The sequence below is a fragment of the Macrobrachium rosenbergii genome, chromosome 55 (assembly GCF_040412425.1).
Source record: "Macrobrachium rosenbergii isolate ZJJX-2024 chromosome 55, ASM4041242v1, whole genome shotgun sequence".
In the NCBI taxonomy this organism is placed as follows: Eukaryota; Metazoa; Arthropoda; class Malacostraca; order Decapoda; family Palaemonidae; genus Macrobrachium; species Macrobrachium rosenbergii.
In genome coordinates this window covers 75789769-75803069 of record NC_089795.1, presented here as the reverse complement: position 1 = coordinate 75803069, position 13301 = coordinate 75789769, and the positions used below count along the sequence as shown (strand labels likewise).

At 35.8% G+C, this 13301-nt stretch overlaps 1 protein-coding gene and 1 long non-coding RNA gene across 8 annotated transcripts in view; one reads left to right on the top strand and one right to left on the bottom strand.

Annotated features, from left to right (window-relative positions):
- Positions 1–10334, top strand: part of LOC136835441 (uncharacterized) — a 65796-nt gene extending 55462 nt beyond the window's left edge. Inside the window, exon 4 of one of the 2 annotated variants that reach the window (XR_010852154.1) lies at positions 9255–10334. This is a non-coding gene — a long non-coding RNA (uncharacterized lncRNA). The remainder of the gene's footprint in view (positions 1–9254) is intronic. The other variant, XR_010852155.1, reaches the window with a different exon arrangement.
- Positions 1–13301, bottom strand: part of Pmp70 (ATP binding cassette subfamily D member Pmp70) — a 59877-nt gene that overhangs the window by 7967 nt on the left and 38609 nt on the right. For 4 of the 6 annotated variants that reach the window (XM_067098980.1, XM_067098983.1, XM_067098982.1 and 1 more), the window contains exons 14-15: positions 9414–9587; positions 1991–2152 (exon numbers count right to left, since the gene is read on the bottom strand). In XM_067098980.1, the coding sequence (XP_066955081.1) occupies positions 1991–2152; positions 9414–9587 (336 nt within the window). Of the gene's footprint in view, positions 1–1990; positions 2153–9413; positions 9588–12225; positions 12260–13301 lie in introns of all 6 variants that reach the window. The other 2 variants (XR_010852152.1, XR_010852151.1) reach the window with 1 other exon arrangement.

Genomic DNA, 13301 nt, shown 5'->3' with positions numbered 1-13301 from the left:
CAGAGAATAGGGTGAATACCAAAGTAAACACATAAGGAGCTGTTGCCAGTCCCAAGCAGACCCCTAAACTGGAATGCTGTCTCACAGCTGACAGTTGACAAAACAGAGGTTCTTCCAAGAGTTCTGATGAATGGGTACCTGAAAGTACACATCCTGAAGGTTTATTAAATTCATGAAGTTGCCCTATCTGGTGGAATTTAATACTGAACACGAAGTATCTATCTTAACAGTCTGTCAAACACTCATTCAATGCTGAGACACTGATGACCAATCTTCACACGGAAAAGGCAGCTGACAAACCCCATAAAATAACAATCTATGACTTCAATGGTACCTTTCTACAACATTGCTTCTACCTCTGCCAAGAATGCTTGAAATTTCCATGAACCTGGAGAGTAATCAAGAACAGAAATCAGTGTCATGGAGAGGGAAGGACAAAGGTCTTTAAACAGAAGTCTGCATCTGTCCCAGAGGACTGGTATGACCCAAGACTCCACTCACTGTTACTTTCACTTTGCTCAATGGCATGACAGACAACCCCTTACTTTTAGCAGCAGAGGGGGGACGATCGCCCCTCTCAGTGACCACCTCCCTCCCTATCCCCCCTCTCTTGGACTGGCCAGGGAAGGGGGTTAGGTTAAGCTGAGGTGTCACTGTACCCCTAATCAAGCCCAAGCCAAGCTAAAAGGCACGCAGTATGTAATATTCCTGGGAAAAGGCCACCAGCAGTATAAAACAGCATTATGAACTGGTAGATGATTCCTCCTCAGGCAGTCAAGGTAAGGTACTCAACACAAGTTATGAAGACTGGGTACTTAAAAGTACTCATCCTTCATTTCTCACAAAAATAAGAAAGGCCCTCCTCTCTCTGATGGGTAACCGACCCATACCCATCCTATCAAATCAGGAAGATGCTGAACACTGATCTCTAACCCCTGGTCTTGTTCCCTAACAGGGAACTCTACCATCACACCAGAGAACCTAATGGCACTCTTCTCCAAAATCACTTCCATCCCTGTCAAGAAGACTGAGAAACATGTGAATCCAGAGGACAAAGAGAAATTTGGTGTTTTATGGAGGGTAGGACTAAATCTTTTGCAGAAACCTAAAGCTGTTCTGGAGAACTGCTAGGACAATAGTTCTGCTCCCTACACCTCCTAAAATCCGATTAAAAACTGTTTCGGAAAGTCACATGATATGAGAGTATATACTGTAAACACATGAATGTTCACTGTAAGTGGGATCAGAAACAGCACTAAATTTCATCAACTTAAAACTTATGATGACACTCTGTCCTCCACAAAAGTACAATTGGTATTTAGAAATGTTAGATAAGGGATTGTAAACCTGTAGTGAAAATAATGACAGAAAGATGAAATTAATAAACCTGTAGTAATACTACTGACAGAAAGATGAAATTAAAGATACATTTTGTTAAAGCAATCAAAACTACAAAACAGAGGTCTTAAACACTCGAGGAAGTAAAAAAAATTGTTGTTGGTCTGAATATATGGTAAATGGGTGGCAGTGTTTCCAAGGTGATGATTTTTGAAATTGCAAAATGTAACATGAAGTTACTTTCTACAGTATTTATTTGTGTATAACGTAATTACAGTATTGTTTTCTTTATTCACTATTGTGTTGCATAAATAAAATACAAGCCCATCACTGCATAAAATACCTTTTAAAATGGTATTTTTGGGGGTGGTCTGGTACAAATTAATTCAATTTGCTTTATTCTTTACGGGAAAAATTTGTTTAGTACTAGTCGTTTTCAGCACTCTAAGTGCCTTTTGGAAGCAATTACTAATGACGAGTACCAAGGTATCATTGTACTTATACGGGTGCTCAACTGTTTCTGAGTTTTTGATTACCTGTAGTTTACAGTCTACATAAAATTGTGATAATAATATAAGTAGTAGAATTGTGCATCACACTGACTCTGCATTTGTTTAAAAGCTACTTAACCTTTAAATCAAATATAACCTACCTCATGATGTTTCCATAAACTTTTCCTGTGTGATACCGTGAACAGAGTGATTCCAACCTCACGGCAATACTGATACATATTGTCTTCTACATCAACACTAACAGCGCTGGTGCATTCATCAAGAATGGCAAACTGAGGTTTATGGTAAAATACTCTTGCCATCTGGAAAACAAGAAATAAAATTATTCCTGGAAAAATGCATCCCATTTATAAATACATTAAGGAAAAAGCAAAAATTATATATTTTCCTATTCTTAATATTTTGCACATACAGCATATAAAAAAAATTCATTCTCACCTGCAATATTATAACTATGACATTACAGTGATACCTCAGTACTCATTGGCTTCAGAACTCATCTAATTTGGGACTCTACGCATTTTTACGTGGAAAAACTGTCTTGGTACTAATCATTTGTTTGGCATTCAATGTGCAAGCTAATACATGTTTGTGGTAAGATGCCATGACTATTACCTCTTTCATGCCAACAAAGAGTTCAACATCAGTCACAAAGTAGCTCTTAATCAGTGCAGGATCCATCTCCATCCATTCTAATTTTTTTTTTTTTTTTTTGGGGGGGGGGGTTTGCATACAGTACATCATGGCTCTGGAGCGAGTTTCATTTTTGGTAGACTATACAAGACTAGGTTTTCTAAGCCTGTCACAGTCAGTTCCATTGATAATGCACATTACAACTAAGCTGGTTTAACAAAATAATAGACCTAGAGCCAAATGTTTACTGGTTTAACAAAATAATAGACCTAGAGCCAAATGTTTAGGCTAAATGCAAGCAGTTGTACATTTAACCAGGTTTACCAAACTTATGGCCTGTCTGATAATTACTATTTCTTATAATTAAAAACCACTTACTTTGCCATGTATACCACTGCAGCAAGCACTGACATGAACAACTGAATCGACAAACAGCAGTTTGCTGATGTTAGTTACACTAACTATTGTACACTTATTAGGAGTTACATTACATTGACATTCAATGTAATGACTGGGTGTAGTCAGGTCTCCACGTATGAGAAATGAAGCTCCTCTCAGCCTCAATCGGGGCATGGACCAGATCAAGGAATGGTGTAGTCGGTGGGGTAGGAGGCTGAACTCCAGTAAAACGAAAACACTACTGTACTGATTAGCAGATCTTGTACAGATTTTCCAACCCATCTTCCCCTTCAGGTGGATGGAACTTTGCTGAATGAGTCTGAAGCTTAACTATTCTAGATGTAACTTGGGACTCATCATACTTTTGAGAAACACCTAATGAAATTTTCAGCAAATGCTGCACAAAAGTTAGATATTGTTCGTAAGGCCTCATATGTTTATACTGTACCTGGTAAAATCAATGCAACCCGTTTTAGAACATTATGCTTCCTTTACTAGAATGCTGTTCTCAGGTGTGGATGTTTGCTTCTGCCAGAGATTTACCTCTTTTAGATAGATTGGTTCGTGGTGGTAGGTTTCTGTTTCCTAATAGACTTCGACCATCAATGGTGTCTCGTTTGTCACTTTTTCATAAGTTGTATTGTAACAGAGATCTTTACCAGTCACAATTGATCCCTGATCCCTTTTATCTGCTGAGAGCAACCAGATTCGCTGAACAGCAGCACCAATATGCAGTAAATGTGCCTCACTGTTGAGCTTCTCAGTTCCTGAGGTCCTTTATTCCTCACACTGTTGGACTGTGGAACAGTCTCCGAGGATGTCGTGCAATTGTAACTTCAGAGGTTCAAACGAAGATACAATGCACTACTACCCCAATACTACTGCCCTTGCATTTAGTAAGTTTTTATCTATTTACTAATTTATTTTTCTTTTCTAATAAGTGAGATCTCTTCTTTCTGTATTTCCATTTGCCTTCTCTTACTTCTTCCTAATGAACGCAATGTTCTTTGGAAGCCCCCATGGGCTTGTTCCATACGAATAGGTGTCATCTTCTGAATAATAATAATAATAAGTAAAAATAAAGTGATTTTAATTAAATAGTACAGCACTGAATTTAAGCTATGGCTTAAAAAAATGAATGACATGTGAAATATTCTTAAATATCGGCTTGTTTGATTTGATTTTATGAAATTTGGGCTGTCAAGCCAAGCACTGGGTATTTTTGACCGTTCAGCACTTAAGACACTGGAAAGAGTTGTAGTAACTGGATAGCAAGATAAAGAATCCAGAAAATAAAGGAGGTGAAGTAAAAGGATCTAAGTGTGAACTTCTGCAAAAAAAAAAAAAAAAAAAAACTCACAGTTACACTAAGAAGCAATAGTTAAGATAAGTTTGACAGCAAGACAGAAGAAAAGAGGGGGGGAATGGAGGTAAAGTACAAGGCTGTAAAGTGGGTGCAGCTTCAAGCCAAAATGGGCTCTGGAAACATTCTTCAGTAAAGCCTACAGTGCAAATATCAGCAAATTGCTGATGAAATCAATGGATTGAGGTAATAATCACTTGCTATGCATGTCTTTACCAACACTTCCTTTGGACTAATTGTGCCTGTGTATTATGCATTTTGTCTATGCTCAGGATTGTTCCAGAATAAATGACTGAATGCCTGACTAGCATAACTGGACATGATCAGGGTGAGACTTGGAACAAATGTCCATATTGTTACCTCTATTCATCATTTCATCTTATTATTGCACATGAGATTTTGATTCAATGTGTAGCATAACATAATTCACATTCATTTCAGAGTGCTATGCACTTTTTTTTTATTCAATCATTCTGCTGTAGAGAAGCAAAATACTTTCCAGTCTCATCATATACAAATATGCTGTCATAATTTTGAATTGTGCAGACTCACTTAGATCTTAGATCTTGTGATTAATGTGGCTAAAGGGAATTGTGTTAAAGCTTTTTCAATTCTTAATTCCACTGATTTCAATCATGGCATTATTTTGAGATTTTCGTCTCTTGTTAATTTTTGTCTTATTTTTATTTACTTGCTGATTTATCTTTAAATATCAGATTCTTTCCTGTGCATAAATTTTCTGTCATTATTAATTGAAGTGAATGTTATCTTTCACTGTAAATTTTGTTTTAAAAGTATTAACTAGTGATGTCATTCTGTAAATTTGTTTTAAGCGTATTAACCAGTGATATCATTCAAGTCTTTCATGGATCCCGAATTATTAGTGTGAAACTGTTGCTTCTGTTTCTAAACCTTGAAATTCATGAGAATTTGGAGATTAAAGAATTGAAACCTGTACCCTCGAGTCTAAGGATGTCAGAGACTTCAAATCTGTAAACATCCAAGAAAAGGGTTAGCTGACAGCAAGAAAACTAGTGTGGGAAATGTGGAGACTAGAAAGCAGCCTAGAGATTTGGTAATTTAACCAGCAACATCACTGTCAGCCAGTGCTGCTATGAGTACTTCAAATTGAACCCTGCTTATCAAAAGAAGACTAAGGTTCTCCAGCTTTATTTATTAGCCACCAAATTTATTAGCATTCCTGTCATATATATATCTATATATCTATATACAATAATTAAAAATCTCCCAAGCATGCACCGTCACATGACAATATATATATATATATGTATGTACAGTATTGTGTCTGCTGATCTTGAAAACTTTCTCTTTCTCTCATAAATTTTATTCTGTAAAGTTTAAGAAACAAACACTAATATGAGATAAACTTGTACTGAAACCTATTAGGCTACTGTACACATAATTTGGTCTACTGCTCTGCTTAGCATAGAATGATGCAGCTCAAATATTACCTGTAATTATGTACAAGCCATTATTACAGGGTTTATGCAGATAATGGTCTGTGCTTACATTATTATAACGTAAACTTTCCCTACTTTCAAATAAAAAGTTTACCATATGACAGTACATTATGCTGTACATTTATGTACTATTTACTGATATTTTTATTACCTAAAAGGTACTCTCTATTTGGAAAACTATTAACAGTGCTTTATAACATTTTTCTAGTCTCAACAGCAGAGATAGAGAGATACAGTGAAGAATTAATACTACATTATGTTATACCATAAACATGCTTAACCCGCCAACGCATGACTGGGCGTATCATCGTCGACTAAAATTGTCTGTTGGGTGCGGTGGGCTGTACCCGTACGTCGACTACAAAAATTTCAACCTTGGTCAGCTTTGCCTCGGCAAAATGGTCGAAAAACGCCAATTATAGCTAAAACTCTTACATTCTAGTAATATTCAATCATTTTACCTTCATTTGCAACAAATTGGAAGTCTAGCACAATATCTTCCATTTATGGTGAATTTTTGAAAAAAACTTTTCCTTCGCCCATCTGGTAACTCGGCCGAAAATTTCAGAAATTCTTCGTCATTTTATGGAAGTTTTGCACTGTTTATATTAGCAGTTACATAAAGTTTTATATATGAAAATGTACGCAATTTCATGTAAAACAACAACAACAACCCATGGTTATAGCTTTTATCAATTGGAAATATTTTCATATAAACCACGATAACTGCAAAATTTCAACCTTGATCAACGACTCGACGAGAATGGTAAAAAAAGCATGATTGTAGCTAAAACTCATACATTTCTAGATTATATTCAATCCATTTACCTTCATTTTGCAACAAATTGGAAGTCTCTGCACAATGTTTCGATTTGCATGGTGAATTTAAAAAAAAAAAACTTTTTTCCTTAAATCATGAAATTCTTTAAATCGCGTTAAGTAATGTTTTTCATTTTATATTAGTCGTTACATAAGTTTTATATATGGAAATGTGCGCAATTTCATGTAGAATACAACAAATAACTCATGGTTGTAGCTTTTATCAGTTTGAAATATTTACATATAAATCGATAACTGCCAAAATTTCAACCTTGATCCTTTAAACTTGGCCGGAGAATGGTAAGCAATTATAAGCAAAATCTCTTACATTCTAGTAATATTCAATCATGTACCCACTTCATTTGCAACAAACTGGAAGTCTCTAGCAAAATATTTTTGATTTATGGTGAATTTCTGAAAAATTTTCCTTAAATCTGTACGGTAACTCGGCGAACATCTCAGAAATTCTTTCGTCCATTGTCATAATGTTTACATCGTGTTGCATTAGTCGTTACATAAACTTTTATATATGAAAATGTAGAATACAACAGAAAATAGCTCATGGTTGTAGCTTTTATCAGTTTTGAAATATTTTCACATAAATCACGATAACTGCAAAAATTTCAGCCTTCGGTCAACTTTAACTTTCGACCAGAAATGGTGAAAAAACGCAATTATGTAAGCTAAAAACTCTTACATTCTATTAATATTCAATCATTTACCTTCATTTTGCAATAAATTGGAAGTCTCTGCACAATATTCGATTTATGGTGAAGTTTTGAAAAAAAAACATTTTCCTTACATCCGATGTGGTAACTTTATTGAAACATCTACGGAAATTCATTCGTCACGTTATGCGTAATGTTTGCACATCGTTTTATATTAGTCGTTACATAAAGTTTTATATATGAAAATGTGCGCAATTTCATGTACAATACAACAGAAAATAACTCATGGTTTGTAGCTTTTATCAGTTTGAAATATTTTCCCTATAAATCACGATAAATGAAGAAAAATTCTGCTTTCCTGTCAACTTCCTTTCGACCGAAATGGTCGGCACAATTATAGCTAAAAACACTTTAGTCTAGTAATATTCAATCAATTAAACTTCATTTTTCAACAAACGAGAAGTCTCTGTACAATATTTCGATTTAGGTGAATTTTGCGAAAAAACATTTTTTTACGATCAGTTACTAATTCGCATCATTTTGTGATAATATTTTTTCTGCTGTTGCTTTGATCGTTTTACAATTTGTTATATGCCAAAATCATCGCAATTTAGTGTACAATACAAAGAAAAAAAAAAAATAACCCGTTAGCTTTAACCGTTTTGCTCACAAGCGCGTTTGTATAAAATTATATATAAATTTTTTTGCACTCCATATATTTCAATATTATATATGATAATATTTTTCATTTTCTGATGGTTGCATACTAAACTTCAGCAATGACAAAAAAGCAAACATGAACTCTTAATCTTAAAACTAAAAGCGTGCTATGATTTTTGAAAAACTTTTTCGCTTGGTGCTAACTCACGACCTTGCCATCGACGGGAAGCGTTTGTAAATAGAGGCTCGGCGTTTAAGGGTTAATATGAAAAGATGCAAAGCAATAAAATTCATATATCTTTCTCAGAATGACTGATTTTAATACTTATCCAATCTGTCTCTTCTTCTTCGTTTTAACGTGCTTTTATACCCATTTTTATATGGGGTGCCGCGATGCCTTCTTGAAGGACTTTGATTTGCGTTAGGGTAGGCCGTAAAACCTCGACCGGCTGCCCTGCCTGACATCGCTTAGACCCCGATTAACGAATGTGTACATGTCTTACGAAACCCGCTCCCTTTCTCCAGCAGCACGAGGAGAACTGGGGCGGATGTCCGACAGTTCGAGACGTAGCCAGGTGTCTGTTATGTTTTTAGAAGATGTTGGGTGGCTTTGTTTATGTGTGTATTAGTCTGTAACATCCATTTGCTTTCAACCAAACCTATCCGTTGATTACATATGAATCCGGGATATCTGCGGATAGCAAAGTTTCCGCCTCTGACTGGTCAGCTCACGAGATTGAACCCTATGCAGGCTTCTATAAAGTCTGTGGTTTGCCCTCTACCAACCAAGCCATCAGGCTCTCATTCTGTCTGTACTTACATATATACACACAGTGCTCTAGTGGTGCTCGGGTAGCTCAATCATTTCTTCTGGTTCTGTCTGTTGCTTTTTTTTTCTTTGCCTTTTTATTTCAATATGTCTATTTCTCATCATTGTTTAATTACATTGTGTATATATAGCATTAAAAAATGATACCTTTACACTTTTGTGTTTGCTGATGGCAGTTGTGATGAAAGCAAGGGTTGCTTCAGCAGATGTGCAATCATTATACAGTGTTTTTCTAATTACTGTATTTTTACTCTTTTCATTTCACTATTATGCAAATTTCTTTATAATTTATAAAATTTTACATTTTTAATTGTGTACATATAGAGTAGGGTCATATTGCCAACTTATACTCAAGTTCTCCGGAGTTGACAGGGGAGACACTGAGATTGTGTAATCATCTCTTCAGTTGGTCTTTCTTTTATCATTTCTTTTTTTTAAATAATTGCATTTACCTTATAAATGTGATTATACTGTACACATATATTACTCGTAAAGAAATGTTCTATAGTTAGTTTGGGGATCTTTTATTACTGATTCTTTATTAAATTTCAGTGACTAGGAACACATCCCCATTCAACTCAAGTTATAATGTGTCCATCAGATGATCAAGCAACTTATTATCCTATCTATTTCTGAAGAACCCATCCAGTCATATAGTAATGACTGCCTGTAATGTAGTCTGTAATCTGCAAATCAATGATGTTTACTCACCGCTATCCTCTGCTTTTCTCCACCAGACAGTACATCCATCCAGTCAGCTACTGCATCCCATCCTTTCTCCCTTTCAAGGATGTATTCTAGCTGCACATGAGAGAGGAGTTCTCTCAAATTATCATCTCTGAATCCACGTGCTGCCATGTCAGATGCAGAGTCAGGATAGATGACCTGAGAAAGTTTTCTGTATTGTAATTTTTACATTTTCTATTCATCTGCACATTGTAAGCTTCATCTGTATCTTTAAACACAATTAGAAGTTAAAATATATATACTCATACAACTAAACTAAACCGAGTAATGCATGAAACTTAACATAAATTCTTCTTCATTGTATGATTGTATAATTACAAGTCCCCTTCACCGAATACCTTAACATTACATTTGGAATGTTCCTTCCAAAATTATTTAGTTACTATGCAATGTAACATCGTGCAAAACGTTGCACTTTTACTTTATATATGATGCACCCACCCAATAACATGAAAAAAGGTGAAAGGGTACAAAAATCACAAATATAAGACATCATGGCCAAAGTATTTTAAAATAAGCAAATTTAACTAACATAACTGCATTACTTAAAAAAATCTATAAATGCATTGTAAGCATAAAATATCTGGTTCAGTAGCTTCAAATGCTCCCTATATTTACAATGTCTATTAACACTAACACAGGCAAACCACTATGGGAGTTATTTTGACTTGATAGTCTGGTAAAACTACTTTAAGAATAATAATATTAATATTGAAATACTCCTAATGAGGTCTCTATTAAGTTATGCCATGTCATTTATCCTAACCAGACAACAGAAATTCTAGCCTCTCACAAACTTGGCTAACAAGATTAGTTTCTAGATGAAATACACAGCTTTGTTAAAACTGAACTGAATATAGAATTTAGGCCGAAGGTCATTCAGCGCTGAACTGGAAATTGACAGCGAAAGGTTTGAGAGATGTAACAGGAGGAAAACCTTGCAGTTGCACTATGAATCAATTGTTAGGAGAGGCTGGAAAGTACAATGGAAGAAAGCAAATATGAAAGAAGGAATAGTTAAAGGAACGAAAAGGGTTGCAGCTAGGGGCTGAAGGCATGCTGCAAGGAACCTTAAGTAATGCCTACAGTGCACTGCATGAGGTGCACTGACGGCACTATCCCCCTTTGGGGGCTTTGTTAAATTTCAGACCCATAATGGAATATCTGAAGAATGAGAAAACAGAAGTTTCTGGAAACTTCTCTGAGTTATTTATGTAGTAACTGTTGCTGCTGGCCACAGTTTCAACAGTTACAGTAACCTTCTCTCACTTATTCATACTAACAAAGCCACAGAAGTGGCACAAAAGGGGAAAATGCAGTATAAAGGACTGTCTCTCTAGCATAACTAGCCTACCTCCCCCCCAAAAAACTTTGCCTAACCTTGCAATTTTCTTAGCTTTCCCTATGCAATTGCACTTGTAATCCATTGAAACATGAACAATACAGCCCTACAGAATATGCACAGAAAATCCTTGGCATTTGTAGAGATTTCCTTGAGGTGTGGCAAAAATTGGCCTGGCACAGCCAAAGTGGAAGGAAAGTAGGTGACAATTCAGAAGAAGTGGCATACACAAGAAGCACTGGAGGAGGAGATGGAGAGGAGGAAGAACAGTAAGAAGGCCCAGTCAGCTGTAAGGCATCAATAGACACTCTGACGACTGACCAAAATTGGTTGCTGATTATACCCTTCATGACAGAAGATTTGATGTTTCATACAAACCTGTAAGCAGCAGCAGCAGACTGCAACCAGTCAGTGCTGGACGACAAGGTAGTTGTCATGGATGCTGGAAAAGAAGGTGGAGACAGAAGGATTCACAACCTGAAGATACTAATGGGAAAGATAAATGAAGCATCAAAAGTGGACAAAATATGCCTCCCTGAGTAATAACATGAACATACATTAGGAAGCCTGGAAACCTTGCAAGAACATAAATTCTCTGGGGCAGAGGAGCCTGCACAAACAGAAGAGCTCACCATCCTCTTGTGTTTTATGTCCATAGAATGGCACCATGACTTTGCAGGTAGGGAGGCACAGCCACAACTGAGGCAGTAACCAAGAAGCGTACTTCTTGACTGAAAAGGCAAGAGAAAAATTGGAATATAAAATTTAGGCCAAGTTCTGGAACCTATGAAGTCATTCAGGAACCCTGCACAGCAGGCTTCCAGATATGGCGATTGTAGGATCTCTACTGCACAAACAGGTACCTTGATTTACAGTCCATTAGTGGAATATCTCCCTCATCAACTACAGCATACACTGCTGACCCCTATGAGATGGGCACAGGATATTTTTTATTATCAAGGGAAGACATGAACTAATTACAAGCTCAACCAGGCAATACATGGAAAGCATGCTGAGGCACAGCAAAGGAACAAGAATAACAACAGCCAAGCTACACGCAAACTCAGCCCTCCTTCCATGAAAATTAGCATAACACATTAATAAAAAAGAAATGAACTAATACACAAAATTCACTAAATTCAAACAAAACCCACCAAGAGCCTAAAAGCACTAAGTTAAAAGAAATTCACATGAATTTCAAAACATATGTCCATACAAGAAACATACAAACAGAAACTCAATAGTAATAGGTTACTGTGAATCTAAACCTGCAAAGCAATAACAAGGTTAGAATGGCATTGCATCATGAGAGGAAATTAAAACTCCCCAGGTCTAATAGGAAAAAGATTGTGGCAAAACTGAATGCAATACTTCCAAAATAAGTAGAAAAGATAGTAGAGAAACAAAAATGGAAAAGGATAAGTGCAAACTCACAGTAACCCTGTAGGGGCAGGTCTAGAGCTGGATCCTGAACAAATATTTAAGAAAAAAAAATTGCATAAACACACCAATAAAACAAAAAATATGCAGACTAAAATGAGCATAAACAACATTGCTAATGGGAAAATAATGGCACTGGTGAAAATACAAAACAGCATAATCCTGGACATGGCAGTGGGGGCCTCTCAATCTTGAACAGCACAACTTGTGACTGGGATTTGTTACAAAGAAGTACAACAATCCATAATTGAAGGGTCTGTAGTGAACAACCTCATGAATGCCCACAGAATGAAAGATTTGCAGTTAAAATTCAGAATTATGAGATAATGCATTAAAGTGGGTTTTAAGGGTTCTTTTGCAGCATCCCTTTTTACCCTAGCGTATCACTGAATGCTTTTTCATTTTTATCCATTCTTTTCAATCTCTTCCTATTTTGCTGTTCAGTTTCTTTCAACTTACCTACCAGCAATGTTCACCTCTTATTTTGGAGCAAACGCTTTGGGTGAGCCCCATGACAGTATAGAAATGCAGCTTATTGTGTCATTATTATATGGATTTAAAAAATACTAACTATAATCTTCATCATGCAAATTTATTATTGTTTCACCTCCAAAATCTAGCAAATTGTCATGATGAATCATGATATTCATCAGCCCTTTGATTTTGTGGTAGAAAACAGTTTTGACCACTTATTCAGTATTTTCATTTCACCTGACGCTAGAATGAACAAATATCTAGTGCTCACTTTTCAAATATTATATGTGCCTCAGAAACTTAGAAAATTATTGTTTACATTCTTATTCAACAGGACACCAGCTCTGAACTACTTCAAAAATACTTCTTGAATCAATGAGCTACAAATTTTTGTAATGATCATCACAACTTAACTGTAAATAGGGTCATTAAAATTAATTCTAAAACAAATTATAGAGCAAAAATTATATTCTGTGGTAAGGACTTCATGCAATACACAAGGAAGTAATTCCAATACTGAACAAAGGTATAATTAAATTTATAGACTACACGACTAAGAGCTACAATACAATATAGAAATGAATCATTATTATGTA